General features: G+C 38.4%; 1 protein-coding gene across 3 annotated transcripts; it reads right to left on the bottom strand.

The window, feature by feature from the left end:
* Positions 1 to 281: 281 nt before the first annotated feature.
* Positions 282 to 15,202, bottom strand: CFI (complement factor I). Of its 3 annotated transcripts, none has more exons than XM_027677039.1 (12): positions 14,970 to 15,202; positions 13,077 to 13,395; positions 11,638 to 11,782; positions 10,228 to 10,406; positions 9,128 to 9,238; positions 7,443 to 7,559; positions 6,276 to 6,314; positions 5,683 to 5,786; positions 4,946 to 5,061; positions 3,932 to 4,209; positions 2,699 to 2,800; positions 282 to 745 (listed from the first exon to the last, which is right to left on the bottom strand). In XM_027677039.1, the coding sequence occupies exons 1-12, from the start codon at positions 15,027 to 15,029 to the stop codon at positions 528 to 530; spliced, it is 1,788 nt and encodes a 595-aa protein (XP_027532840.1). In that variant the 5' UTR covers positions 15,030 to 15,202; the 3' UTR covers positions 282 to 527. The 3 variants fall into 3 exon arrangements, with proteins under 3 accessions (XP_027532840.1, XP_027532839.1, XP_027532841.1); XM_027677038.1 differs by having other exon boundaries at positions 7,428 to 7,559; positions 14,970 to 15,201; XM_027677040.1 differs by lacking the exons at positions 10,228 to 10,406; positions 11,638 to 11,782 and having other exon boundaries at positions 7,428 to 7,559; positions 14,970 to 15,201.
* Between the last annotated feature and the right edge of the window lie 220 nt (positions 15,203 to 15,422).

Genomic DNA, 15,422 nt, shown 5'->3' with positions numbered 1-15,422 from the left:
CAACAAATCCCATGGTCGTAGTCAATCTGTTGATTAATAGATAGTCTGAAGTCTACTTCCACAATAAGCCTAAAGAATCTTCCAAGCAAGGCAGAAGGTTTCTAGCGACTTAGACCTCAGTATGATGTAAGTCCTTTAAAGTACTCTGGTTGCTGTCCTTTCTGTAAGTTCATATAAGGCCAGTGCAGTCATTTTCCAACCACTGCTTCCAGTATGGTCAGCTTTAGCTAATTAAACAACGGCAATTGAAATGCAATGTGAAAAGTGGAAAGAACCCAAAATAACAAGAAGAAAAAGATATTTTAATATCCTTCTTTATTAGAGACTTTTGCTGTGGACTTGTGTCTGTAGAATTCTCTTCCTATGGGCTCTGCAAAATTATGCTATTCATAGAGTGTTAAGAATTTTCAAAATATATTCTTTAAAGATTTGTAGTAATTGTTGCTAAGTTACATGACTGCTGATCATGAAAAAGCACTACTGTTTGGTTTTGCATGGGTGATATGAAGGAAGTATTGAATATAAGCTCAGATATTGTACCGTGCAATGAGACTCCGTGTCACATGGTGGCTAATCCAGTCATAATAGCTGGCAACCTTTGTGTACACGCCAGGGTGACCAGCCTCCCCACAGTTCTCACCCCAACTCACAATACCCCAGACATATGCCACATTTTCTGCATCATAACAGACCAAGGGTCCTCCTGAATCACCTTTGCAGCTGTCTGTGGAGCCATCATAAGTACCTGAAGCAAAAGAGGAAATATAAAGCAAAAATAAGTTCATATACAAGCTAGAACACAAAGCAGAGCTCAGGAGAATTTTCAGGTGCATGTCACTTCCTGACAGATATTTGCCTAATGGTCACCACTAAAGGAGGTTCTGAACCTCTTCAGTCTATTATTTCTCATTTCTTTTTAAGTGCTGGGTCTCTCTTTACGTTTGTGGCCAGCCCAAATTCTCCTCATTTGCTTTGTTGTCAGTCATGTGAGTCTTGTTTTACCCTGTGCCAAAGAGAAGAATTCAGCCACGTTGCCTATTGTGTCATAATAAGTAGCCCATAAAAATGGAACAAAAGCTGGAGGGAAAAGGTAAAAAGATTTGTAGGTTGATTCCTGTGGAAATGAAGATATTGTAATATGTGTACACCTCTGTGTCTGCCTTTGGTGTCCTCTCAGTCATTCATTGTCCTGTTTCATCTGCACAGTTATTTTATTTACCAGCTTTATGAAAACAGGTGAGCAGGTACAAGAAGGAGAAGGAGAGCACATGAATCCTGGGAAGGGAGGGAGAGAGCAGCTGTCTGTAATACAGTGCCCTTTGCCCTCACTGCGAGATCTCAGTCTCAGTGTGGACCTTTCACAGCACCAGGCAGGAGCCCTGAGGCACAAGTGTGTAGGATTCAGTGCTCCTTATGTTTCAGTGTTCACAAACCTCCTTGTTTGCAATTCAGCAAATACAGTGCTTGTGAAAACATGAATAAGCGTAAAAGATGTGATATAAACAGAAATGCTGCTACAGAGCTAGAATATGATCTTTCCTATATACTCAGTAAAAGTTTATTAATTTCTAACTCCCTTATGACACTTTTCTGCTTGGTAGACTGTCCTAGTATGAAGGAGCCCATACCAAGCATGAATCTCCAAGTTTTTAAAAATGTAACCTCTTTCTTGAATCTCTACATTATTGAGAAAGAGTTATGTGAACTCTGCAGAGTTGGGATTACTGATCCTATGAAACAAGATTTTACTGCCTTTAATCAGTTTAATTAATATTTGCTTGTATAACTAACTACTGTGGATACTAGCTCTTAATTTCAAAGTTTGTATTTGCATCAGGGAGGGGAAGCTAATGCCAGGTACCCCTGTTCTGAATTTGTCCCATGTGATACTGCCTTTGTCACCTCCTGGTAAAGGATGGTCACTTGAAATACATTGAAGAAAAAGAAGATAAGTTACAGAACTTGCACAGTAAATAAACCCAGTATCTTACAGGTGTCATGCTGAATTTATCATAAATTATTTGGCTTTTATATGTGATTTTTATTTTCTTGTAAAGGAGTTTGTTTAAATATTGCCTTTACTTTTTGATTTAACAAACATTTGAAACTATCTGCCCTGTAAGTTGAATACTCATTGCTCTTTTAGTCAGGTATTTGGCAATACCTTTTGTTATTTGAGAAGCAAAAAATATGTATTCAAAATCCTCATTTTAATACTAGGAGTGACAACTAGTTTCCTGGCCAGACTAATCTAAGTTTGAAAAGTTAATCATATTTTCCCAGGGTACAGTGTGTTAGTGGCAAATGTCTAAGCAGATGAATAATTATATTCTAGTCAATGGGGCTACTAATGTGCTCTAGAACAGGCATTTGCTTAAATGTGTTGCTGAATCAGAATCAAATGTAGTAAAGGTGGGAAGGTCAGTGCGCTGTAAAGTGCTTGTGTGTCTAGAAAACACAACAAAAATTACATGCAGAAATTTGTCCACATAATTATAGAAACTTGGCACACTGTCATCTGAACTCTGTTTATAAATACGTATATGATGGTGGATGCTGTAGCATTTTGCCAGTGGTGATACTGTGGTAATTGTTTTTTTGTCTTTCCCAAGTCTAGAAGATTCCCAGCCATTATGTCTGACCTTCTAAACTGTAAGTTTGACGATAGAGAGATTATAGTAAGAAAACTGATGCTTGCCTGCACATTCCATTTTTTTAAAAAATCGTCCTGGATACAACGCAGAACAATTCTGAAATAAATTAACGTTTCCCCACTTGAGGATAAATTGTTTGGTATAACCTAGAAGAAAAAAGAATATAATTTTCTAAATTTAAAATGGTAGTACATATGAGACACATTTAATATAATAAATTGAAAGTTACGTATTTAATTATTTACAGAATATTATCTTCATTATTATAAACCAGAAACCATAAACTGCCAGTAACATTTACCCCATATGAATTGCAGTACCTTGGTCATATATTTCAAAATAAAAGCAGAGTGGTTTAATTGTAGTGTTAACTACAGTAGTTTCATTTTGTGACATTTTCAACCCTATCCATTTCCATGTCTTCCTCAGGTATTTTTCCCTGTGTTTTCCATATCAAGGTTTTCAGACACTTGGAAAATGGTATATTGTTTTCTGTGAAATGGAGATGTGGCTGTAATTTGTCCTTGTTACATTTTTTCCAATTCGTCTCTGTCTTTTTGGGGTGAGTGGAGCAGTTATTGAAGATACAGGTGAACTATGAATTCACAAGTCTAAGGAGATGCTCTGTTTTGTTCTCTGTCTCTGCTAGCAATTCCCAACTTGGCATTTGCTGGCTGGACTGCTACTGAGTATGGACAGGAGAAACCTCACAACCAGAACGTGGTAGCTCCAATGCCAGGCTGTAACGCTGTGATACGAAACAAATGCTTCCCAAATCTTTGAAAGCATGATTACTCTTGGCTTATGGGTCTCTGTGCAACTTCTCTGGGCTAAACTCAAACATGGTTGAGATGGGATGTGCTGAGTTTCATAACTGTTGGTTGCAGCTCAGATCCTATTGGGACAGAGGACAGGCTGTGACTGTGGGCCCCTGTGAGCTACCAACCGCCACTTGATAATATCCTTAACAAGTCTCCACAGCTAATATAAATATTAGATGGGAAAAACGAAAATTTCTTATTGTTAAGATAGTTTTCATCCAGGAGTATCCTCCATATCAATTTACTAAGTGCTGAAACAGCAGAGGAAGCAGTACAGAAAAGAGAACCAACAGTGATAGCTGAATGTCAAACCACAGCCTATGTTTTTTGCACTCAGCCTCTTCTGAGTGCTTTGTGCACAACTATTCTTCAGCCTGTTCAAAATGAAAGCTCACCACAACTAGAAAAGGAGTGATACAAATAGTACATTCTTATAGCAAGCACTAAAGGAAATACCTTTCTCTAGTCCCCATCCAGAAATCTTGCATCTGTCACCAGTCTTGAACATATATTCTGACCAGGGGATACAGGCAGGTATGCTGTTGTGGTCCGAGGAGCATTCTCCATTCCCAGAACCACTCAGCTCCAGCAGAGCAATGTCATTTTCATAAGTTGATGCATTGTAATTTTCATGAATTATCAGTTGTTTTAGTCTATAAGTGTGTGTCTCTTTGTCATACTGTATTGTATTCAACATCCCAACCCAGACACGGTAGAGATGGACTCGATTTGCCCTGGAAAAAACCAGAGAAATAAAATACAATTTGGTACTTAACACAAGCACTGTATATGTCAACTAGTTTAAAGCTGTAAACTTATGCATTTTATCCAAGTGTCTCTAGAATAAAAAGTCATGTTATATGCATATATTTTCTTTCTGGGCTTGATGTCCAGGTTTTTCTGAAGTATAGTAAATACAAGACAGATGACCCATGCTGAGTACTGCAACTAATACAGAAAAAATGTTAAAACCCAGGCTCTGTGTTTAGTGCTGTGACAAAGAGAAACCAGGTGTTTATGCTGCTCTGAAAAAAGTGAGCAGATGTGGATGGGACTGGCAAATCTTCTCTGTCTGCTCTTGCTTGTTCTGGGGAATATATGACCCCAGGGACATTCTCAGGGAACAGATCCTGGACTTTTCCAAGGTAGAGATGGGGAAGAGAGGAGGTCCCTTGTATTTCATTTCAGGCAGAATGGTTACCTTGAACCTTTTGTGCCTGCTTGCCATTTGACTGAAGTATGCTATGTCTCTCAAATTTATAATTACTTTTTCATCTTTCTATTCACTGTCAAAATACTTTGTTTTCTCTGAATATTCCTCATCATTACTGTGGGTGGTCAGTTTTTCAAATTGTTCTATTCGATAGGCAAATAGAAATTAGCAAACAGGTAGCTGAAAAGGGCAATAATATCCAATTCAATCTTTCTGCCTTGCAATAAGAAAATAATTTCATAGCTTGTTGTTTTTACCTGACACAGTGGGCAGCAGTCAGAACCCAACAGCCACCAATATAAACCCCTCCACAGTACACTGTTGTACCTTCATTGCTGGTGTCTTTAATTGCCACTTGCCAGGGGAATTCACCCTATTTAAACAACAAACACAAATAATGAGAAATCATTATAATTGTACTATTCTAGTGCATAAAGGGAAACACATCTCTTGATATCACCTCATCTTCTTGACTATGTCTGATTGTAAGTTATAGATCTGCTGTGCAGAAGTTGTAAATTGGGCTACATCAGATATAAAGGATATATATGATAAAATCCAGTAATTTTATTCAATCTTCTGACTTTGTGCGATGCCTCCTTCTCTCCAACTTTCAGTCATGAAACCTCTTGTAGACAGAGAAACAGATGTAGAATCTGACTGGTTTGATCTAGTGCAGCATTTTTGCTGTATTCTGTTTCAAAGACGCAAATTTTAATGCCATTTTGCCAGAATTGTTATTTCTAGCTATAGTATTAAGTGTTTTTCTGATTAATTTTCAGTGAGTACAATGCTCAATTTTGCAGCTCCATATTTTACTTTATAAAGTTTGCTTCTCTTTACTTTACATTCACTGTGATGCCGCTACTGCTGCAAAACAAGGAATAAATGTTGTAGCTGATTTTGTTATTTCCATAAGTTTAACAGAAAGCAAATAATGCCCATGTAAATCAATGCTGAATGAACTCATATGAGGTAAGGTTATTTTTTTTACCTTTTTTGCAATCTCTCCACCTATAATTCTTTTCCGTCGAGTTAATGCGTGATTTGTAACACCACACTGCGCTTGGGGAAGAAGTGTCTTTATCATTCTTCTTTCTTTAACAAAAAGGAAAAATGTACCTCAGATATACATTTTCTCTATTTGGAGACAGGTTTATCTTTATCTTGAAAATTTGAGTGCTGTGAATATGCCAATAGCTGAAATTGCAGGAAAGCAAAGACTAAAAATTTTGGCATCTCTTTTTGCTTTGAAAATTGCTTGTGTCTTAGCATCACATTACTTCTCTTTGTTTTCCAATGCTGCTTGCATTCAGGGAAATAATTTTAAAGCTATTCCCCTAGATTTGCTGGGAGTTTACCTGCACCAGATGCCAAAACATGCAGATGTGGGTCCTTAGCCAGGATGAATTATTATGGCAATCTTGAATTTAGTGAAAAGCGAGACAAAGAGTAAGCCCCAGAGTGCATCTTACTAAATCACAAAGTCCAAATATCTGAGTGTTCTGAATCTGACCAGCTAGCTGGTAGCTGAAAGTCACTAATAAGAGGGTATGATCTTGTTTTTGGAGGGCTAGTTACACATACCTTCATCCATGCTGTCATTTTCAGCCCGTTTTTCTTTGTCTGCAGTAAAATAACAAAATACTAGAATTATTGGCAAACATTTACTTGAATATATGTTTGTGTGCCAAAATCATGGTACACTTTTTAAATGCATATGGAGAGCAATACTCTTGAGCCTGGTGCCTGCTGTTTCCTTTCCTTCTAGACACTGTTTGGCTGCCTCAGCCTACAAATGACCTACAATAGCAGATACTCATTCGTAACTACATGACATCTACTCTGCTTGCCAAGCCTAGGGAGCTCTTCTGCAAGGAAACCCTGAGAAATAGCCTTTTTTTGTTTTTTGATCTGTAAAGTGATATCCCATTCTCCTCCACCAGGAAACAACAGAAATTCCTCCTCCTGCCCCTTATGAAGCTTTCTAGAGCCCAAAGGAGCATTAGATAAAAGGTCTGGGTTTTTTTTTTCCAGTTTAGATTATGCTCTTGTGTACTGTGTGCCTCCTTTAACAGGGTAAGGGAGGGTATTCAACATGAGAAGTAAATTAAATGCTTCCTGAATCTGATTTGTCAGGTTTTATTCAAAAAAAGTGCTCATTGACTAATCGGGGGCTGAGCATTGTGTCTGTTCTCATATCACTGACAGTAATGTTTACATTTAGAGTTCAGTTTACCTGTACTAATTACCATTTACCGGTAGTGTTTACTTTTTTGCTTTAGACTTTGTCTCTTATCAGAGCAAAGAAAAACATCCTAATTTCAAAACAAAGCAAAATCTTTTCAACAGAGAGGGGAAGAGCACAGAATAATTATTATATTGACAAACTAGTTGAATTCCTCATCTGTGAAGAAAATATTCCTGCTCCCCCTCTCAACACTTTCTTCACAAATAAGGGATACCAGTTTGATAGATGGCCATGTAAACAAAAGACATAATCTGCCTTAAGCCTCCCAAAACATCTGTTTCTTCCTTCCTTTAGTCTTCTTGCTATTTTCTAGAGGGAAAAGGAAGAAAATCACATAACCTTTTCTTCCTACTATGCATAACATAACATTGGGAAGACTAATTCTTGCATGCATTTTGGTTCTGCCAATCTGATAAATAATTTAATAATATGCATTGTGTAGTCTCTAGTTATAATTGAGCAGAATTAAAAAAAAGAAACAAAAACATCTTTCAGAAAGAAACCTGCACAGCGAACTCGAGCTTCATCCTCTCCTGTGAGGCAATCAGTTTCTTGGTTGCAGACATTCTTATTTGGAATACAGATGTTTGACCGACAGTGGAAACTGTTGTCTCTGCACTCTGTAAAATAGGAGAATTACAAATGTAAATCACAGGATCATATGATTCAGCAACCTCACATAGTCAGAGAGCTTTTTAAAATATAAACACAATATAATACCCATGTTGTAGGGGACTTGGCAGCTCATAAATAGATCACAAAAGCAGGCTCTGTACGTGTAAACAAAATGAGTACTTGGCTCTTCTCACTTTATAATCTTGAAGTTTTAAAACTTGAAAAATGTGGATCTCTGTTACCGTTTCAGTCCTGTATTTCTAGACTTGGTGACACTTCGTGCCAGTTTCATCCATAACACGTGCCCACACTCAACCTCAGCCAAAGGACTTTCAGTTTTTGCAGCATTACTGATCATCTCAAATTAGGAACTGATGATGCTTGTGTCAAATCCCAAATCAGAGACCAAGCTGACTTTTGGTTGAGTGACCTAAATGCCTAAATGCAGGGTTAGGAATCAAGAATCCTATTATGAAGATACTGGATGTAATAACTCTAGTTCTTCTAAAATTCTCGATTACATGAAAAGGTATTATAAACCTGAGAACCCCCTTCCTTTTAATTTTTGTGATCACTTTAAAAGTTATCAAAAGCAAAGCAGTGCTTGAATTTATCTCAGGGGCTTTTGAGCTTCTTTAAATTCTTATGTCAATCTACTATTTAAGGATATATGTGTCTAATAGAAGATAAGGTAGTTCTCTAAATGTGTCCAGATATGGATCATATGATCCAAAGACCACTGAACTCAGTTGAAATATTTCTTCTGATTCCAAGAATAATTGTTTTCTGCCCATTCAGCTGAAGCAGCACTATTTTTGCTATGTGGAATCCAAATAAATGTCCTCCAAATGTATGAAATCACAGGTATTTATTATTTTTTTTCTAAATATCTGTGAATGTGTTTCCACAGTTATCAGATTAAATTTACTTAAAACTTTAAAACTACAAAATTAAGGTTATGGAGGGATAATGATAGGATTTCTAAGCCACATTACTGTTTGGCACGTGAAACCCAAATTTTGGAAGTATTCTCCTGCATTCAGGCCATGCTAGAGACATTCCATGTTTCTAATCAGCATTTTTACAGTTGGAATTGCAGAAGCTGAAAGAATGACTGTTCAATGAACAAGCAATGTGATGAGAACTGTTCACAGATATTCTAAAGATAATCTTGCATTAATAATAAATTAAGAGATATCTTACTTTGGTTTGAAGTCAGTTCATTGGAAAAACAGTGGCTTTGTTTAATTACTATTGATTTTTCCCAACTAAAAATACATTTTCATTCTAACATGGCTTATTTTTTTGTATCAATATTTAACAGCCTCTTAAATAATCTCATTGTATTTCCTCATCCTCTGAGGAAATCGAGGTTCTCAGAGATCACTTGCCTGCTTCAAAAAAGTATATTATGCCTGGTTTTTTTTTGCACTTGCCTATACATAAACTGTGGTTTGGTTGCTTTAATGTAGTGACTTATTGGAAGATAGACTTTAGCTGTCACTGTAAAAATTCTTTGGCAGTGGTTTTCTGCTGAAATGATTTTGAAACACCCGAGAAAGGAAATCATTACCTCTACAGCACAATTCATCACTTAGGTCTCCACAGTCATTGATTCCATCACAGGTTTTACTCAGAGAAATGCACTTCTTGTTGACACAATGAAATTCACCATCTGAACAAACTGTGCAGCAAAATGAAAATGAAGTTAGTGTGGCATTGACCATAGGTTCACAATTGCCTAGAGAAATACTCTGCCTGCATATTTTATTCTGTCAGCAGTTTGGCCTATCAACAGTAGGCATGCTGGGGCCCAGTCACCTAAATAGGAACCTTTTTTTATTGTTTTGATTGCCTTTTCATCAAGGTTTCAGCATGGCCACTTATTTTCCTCCTCCAACTTTCAGTAGCCTGGCAAAAGGGAATTTAATTTCTCCTAGGGAAGGACTAAAACAGAAACGATCAGTTCAAACCCACTGTTTGATTAAGTTCAAACCCACAACTTGATTAAGATGTTCCCCCACTAGAAAGAACTCAACGAGAGTCTGTGAATAACTACTTTTGTAAGAAAAACCTGAGACTATTCATAGCCCTTCTAACCAGCAGCATCTCAGGGTGATACTTCTCAGTCCCAAAGAAAGCTCACTACAGAGAATGAAAAGCTGTTAGAATTCAAAACAGGACCTTGATTCCCCGTTTATCTATGAGAAACTGAGAAGTCCTGAAACTCCCCAGAAGACACCAGCAGTTCCACTATAGTCATGCTTGTCTGGCTACAGTGCTACTCATGTGATAATTGATCTCCCTCACAGAGAAAACAGTGAGTAGGAAGTTGTCACCTGTCTCCTCACCAGTTAAGCTGGGAGAGATAAGACTTGTGGGATACCTTGGTACCCTTGGAAGGGATGGGGAAACAAAGAGAACCATGGGTGAAGTACCTGTAAAAATATTTAAGGAGCAACAGTGACTCTCCAAACTCATAAACTCAAGACTGTCTTGGCTCAAGATTGCCTCAATTGTCTTAAAGACTGCAAAATGATTATTTAAAAAAAGTCAAAAGTTTTCAGTGCAGGTTTGCTGTGGCTGAGAGTTCAGCAAACTAGGTTCTCATTATATAAAATAAACTCAAAATGTTAGAACTCCACAAAGATATTAAACTAAAAATCTACTAACCTCTGAGATTTTCATAGCACTGGAGGCTAACAAGTCCCTCATGACTATCTCTCGATTTCATCTCTATGTGACATTCAGCAAGACTTGTCTCTAGGCCCCTGCAAGTTATTTGCAGACAGTGCAATGAATTTAAGGCAGATTCTGTGATGCTGGAAGTGGCTTGGTAATATTCAGCACCTCTGTGGAGATACAAATAATAATAACAAATTATATAATTTCACAATGGATTGTCCACTGCTTTTATTGTTTAGAATTTATGTTATTTTCCTCATTGTTAACGAATTTTGGTCATGCCTAAGAAAAAGAGCAGACTTCCCATGGAGTTGTCTCCAGGTAAATAGGAAATGTTTATTTTGGAAGAAAAAGCAAAGTGCTCATTTTTGCAGGTTGCTGCATAGAACTGTCCTCAAATGCATATGTAGCTCTGTGACAGTCACTGTGTATCATGATGGATAGAAAAGTCTCCTTATGTAGCAAAAGTTGTAAGCTCAGATCTCTATCTTTGTGTGGACACAGGTGAGCCATAAATTGGAAACCACCCTGTATGGGGTCATCAAAACCAGTGCATATTTAGGAAGCTTAGGCTGGGATTAATAAATTTTATCTTTCTTGGTTTTAGCTGACCAGTATCCTCCCAACAGTGTATGTGCACCCTTCCTTACAGAAATATGGATTGAGTAAATAAGTAACTTGAGACGCTTTCAACAGGACTCCAGGGTTGAATGCTCTGTCCCAGGGCAAACCCTTCTCTGCTGTCTAAAGAGATACTGATCAGGACTAGGAAATACTTGCTTCTCACCTAGAGCAGACAATTTAGGGCACTGCGATTGCATCTTTAGTGTTTGGGTAGACTTGGGGAGGCAGCTCCACCTGACTAAGTTAAATTAGTTGTACAGGTGTAGAATTATTATGTACAGGATATAGAATTGATTCTTTATAAGAAGCTGAATATGCAACTTGGGTCATCAGTGTGTTCACAGGAAAAAGAACAAGCTGTGTGTGGCTTTGGCCCTACCTGGGGCCAAAGCAAGCAGTAGCAGCAGGGGCGAGGGGTGAAGGAAAAAACCCCATGTTCTCTGTAGAGAGATCATTGCTCAGAGCTACTCCGTGATCCGTGCACTTTCCCTTACACAGACCTGAGAGAACACCTCCCCATTGGTCTTCAGCTTTATTTTAAAAGTAAAACAGTTATGGTTTGTACAGTTGTAACCTGTAATAGAGCACAGAAATCTGTGTTTTGGCTTTCACTCTGAGGTGTTAGTTTAAGAAGTTTTATTAGAATATTGGAGCCAATACTTGCTCATGAGTTTTCTGTCTTAACTGCTGGCTGCACGTGACTGACAATTCTGTAAGCATCACTACTTTTTCAGATCCCTTGCAGTTATCCAGAGATAAATTCCCCAAACTTACAATTCAAAGCCAAGGTCCTTGCAAGCCACGTTTGCTTCATTCATAGTCCACTCAGTAGCACATACAAAACTGTTTTCCTTTTGATTAACAGGTTTTACTTGAAGCAAGTTTAGATTTCCATGATCCAGAGAGACTGAAAATGTTTCTAAAAAAAATCCCCAAACAATATCGTATTATATAGAAGTATCTAGTGGAAAGACAGCACAAAAGCAAATCAGGACTAATTTTGTACTTACAGCCGAGGTTCATATGGAAAGAACAGTAGATTGGGAATCAGAAGCTTCAAGTATTATTCGTGAATTTTCTGAGGATTGACTTTGTGTCTTTGAGCGTGCTATTTTTTCAAAATATACCAGTTTGAGGACAAATGAGGATAAGGGACACTTAAGAGTACCTGGAGGTCTACCGAGAACAGGCTGCATTTTAGTATAATGACCTTTTTTAGGGAACTTTTGATAACCAACCAGTAACACTTGAAGTGAGATGGCCAGATCCTGCTTCTACTACCTGTGTATCAAAATGTCTGCTGCGTACAGTGGAGCTAAAGTCCTCAGCTTAACATAGTGAAGCCATATAGAGAGTGCACCAGGACCACATGGAGGTTCTCCGGACCTTTTCAGTGGAATAGACGGAACTGAATTTTGCCACCCTGAAGGTGATGGGCTGAGCTGCTGCTTCTCTGAGGAAAGGGCGTGATGGTACTGGGACAGTACTAGGCCTGGCTTGCTGCTCCTGCTACATTTCATGGAGGTGGGGCTGGAGGATGGGCAGGAACTGCCTCTGCTAAAAGGTATCTGCCTCTGCTAAAAGAGGCACCTGCCCAGTTCACAGGAGCCATTTTTCCCTGCACTCAGACAGATGTTGAGGCAACAAAGCAGCTTGGTGCAGCATAAAAAGCACGTGAGAACAAACAGCTGCTTGTCAGTGCACAAACTGTCGCTGGTTTGAGGGACAACAGCTTTCTGTTTGGATGGAATCCACAGCATGAAGATGGCTGAGGTGAACGTGGCTTACCTTCCCCCATGCACTCCCACACACACCTCAGCAGCTTGGCTCCATTCCTTGGACACTTACTCCTGTGAGGTTTGTCCCTCTCAAAAGACACCCTCTCTGCTAAATGTTCACAGCAGGCCCTCTCACCCTGCCTTCCACCACAGTCAACACCCTGCTTAGAAACCTTTGGGCTCTTTCCCATGTCTATTTCTTCCCTTTCTACCTGATGGTTTGAGCAACCAACCAGCAGCAGGGTGACCAGGGCCTGGTAATCATTTTATTTTTTTACGAAAATCAACAGATACTGCCCATTTTCAATGACTTTTCATTTTCTGTTTCATGTTGTTGCTAGTGCAAGAAAAGGAACAGACTTTCTGAGCTGTAAATAATAAGCATCTCCTTAACCACCAATGTTTGATAAATTTTGGAAAAGGAGGTGTCAATACCTTTAGGCATGCATTTTCCCTTGTGCAGAAACTTTTCTTTGGGTTGTTGACACTCATAGCTCTTTAGCTGACAGTAAGTATGGAAGTTCCTTCCATTGGTAGAACAAACTGCAGAGCCATTCTTTGGGCACTGGTAGGGAAGCTTACAGAGGCATTTTCCCTCCACGCATCGTTCCCATGGGTGACAAAAAACTTTCTTACAGGACTTGTGGGTGTATTGGTTGCTTAAGCATTCTCCTATGAGATACGTGTCTTGCTCAGCTGGCTGGGTTGGTTCAACCTGCTGAAACTGGTTTTCTTCAGCATGAGATGCTGCATTCTGCAAGGCACAAAAACAATCTAATTAAAAGGGAGTAAGATTAGGGATTGCACCAAGAGTTTTGCAGATCCCTCAACAAAGTGTCCATTCATAAGCCTTTTCCTATCTAACAACCACAAAGTTGCTAAATATCATTTATAGTGTTTATCCCCTTTGTCTTTGGCCACCTCATCTTTCTCAGTTTCTCTGAACATTTTTTTTCTTTTTGGATCATTTACCTATTGTCATCTTCTCTCTTACTGGTCTCCCACAAACTTTTTACTCTTCAAACATCAGCTGAAATGCACAGCTGATTATAAACATTTTTTAAGCCATTGGTTTATAACACATCCCAGCAATGGGACTGTAAGCAGATCAAAACATAGGGGGACTTAAACACCAGAGAAATAAAAAAAATAGAAATTTGATTTTTTTCTAAGACTTTTTTATTGGCTTGGTTGACCTTGGATTTAAGTATCACCTGTAAATATTTATGAACTACAATTAATGATTTGTTTTACTCTGTGACTGCTCAAGTAACAAGTATCTTAAAGAAATTTGAAAATTAAATGCCTTTCCTTATCAGCTTTTTTCCTGTATCTGGCACAGCAGTGGATTTGCAGTGTGTTTGCTGGTCATCATTGGACTGCAAGCACAGATTCCGACCCTCCCTCTGACAGCCTCTGTTTGAGTGGCTCTGCAACTATGTTCATGCAGCTCTCTTGTGACTTCATTGTGGGCTGAGTGCTTTTGCTTACTAAGATATATGGGTAGGATGAATGATGAAACACGAAAAATATATATAGATGGACTCTGCATAAAAATGGGAGAGAAAAGTTAGTCCTCAAATCTGATTTATCAGCTTTGGCTGTGTCAGCTGAATCAATATAGCTGAAGTTTAAAATTCTCGTGAAGAAATCCTGGCCACAGTAAAGTCAGTGATTATGTTGTTGGGGCAGAATTTAATCCAACAACCCTCCTTTTAATGGTTGTATAATCTTACTAAACTCTTCCTGCTGTTCTCAGGTCAGTAGAATCCAAAGTATGAGCCAGATCCGGCTTGGCATAACTCCCATATTGTGCTTGGTGTTTCTCCTGAACGGGAACAACAGGTGCTGATTTTTATCTCAGGATTTCTCTAAAATACTTGGGTCATGCTGAATGCTCAGCTCAGCTCAGCTTTCCAGGACATTTCTGCCTGAAGACGATCCTCAGCAAACCTTCTGGCAGTAGGGTGTACCATGCTGCCGTGTAACAAGACTGTAATCTTGTTTCTCAAAAAAAAGGGGGGGGGGCAGGCAGGGGAAATAGCAGCACCTTTATGTGGTCAGCCATGCTTGCAAATTTGGTTTAGCGTAGGGTCATGATTAAAATCTTTTCCACAAGCCTGTTAGCGTAAGCCTCAGATACAATCAGTACATGAAAGAGAAACAGCAAGCTTCAAACATTCAAGCTGGGCTAAAACTAATGTATGAAACCCAAATATCATGAAAGGAAACTTAAAAAAAAAATCAACTGGTTTTGCTTTTTGTAACAATAAACTGTTTTAAAACCTTTTTAATAAATTACTGCTACCACAATAAAACATATCTTACCTCTGATCCACAAAGACAAAGGAGAGACAAGAAAACCAAGCAAACTGGGAGCATTCGCATGATGAAATTTTATCTCCCTTTGTAGACAAATTCCTCTGGCTGGGATTCTTTAGAATATGAGCTGTTAGATTTGTGTTTAATTTTTAACCATTAGTAAAATATTTTAAAGTGCACTTAGAAATAAAGTACAGGAGCCACAACTATTGACTGATAAATCTGATCTCTCCAAAGGATCCCGCCTCGGCTTTACTGGTTTTATCGTAAGTGCATGATGAGATAACAAAAATAAAGCCCTTGAAGTAAATGATTAAAAGGAAGCACTTGTTAAGGAGACACATTTCTTTTCTTTTGCCAGAGGAGTCTGATGGAAACATTGCACTGGTTCTCCTGATTGTAGGCATTATTTACTATATAATATTTATTATATATTGTGAAGGACAAATGCTTTTATGT

This window comes from Neopelma chrysocephalum, unplaced genomic scaffold (genome assembly GCF_003984885.1).
Source record: "Neopelma chrysocephalum unplaced genomic scaffold, ASM398488v2 Primary Assembly neopelma1_42b, whole genome shotgun sequence".
Taxonomy (NCBI): domain Eukaryota; kingdom Metazoa; phylum Chordata; class Aves; order Passeriformes; family Pipridae; genus Neopelma; species Neopelma chrysocephalum.
This window is presented reverse-complemented; position numbering and strand designations above follow the sequence as displayed.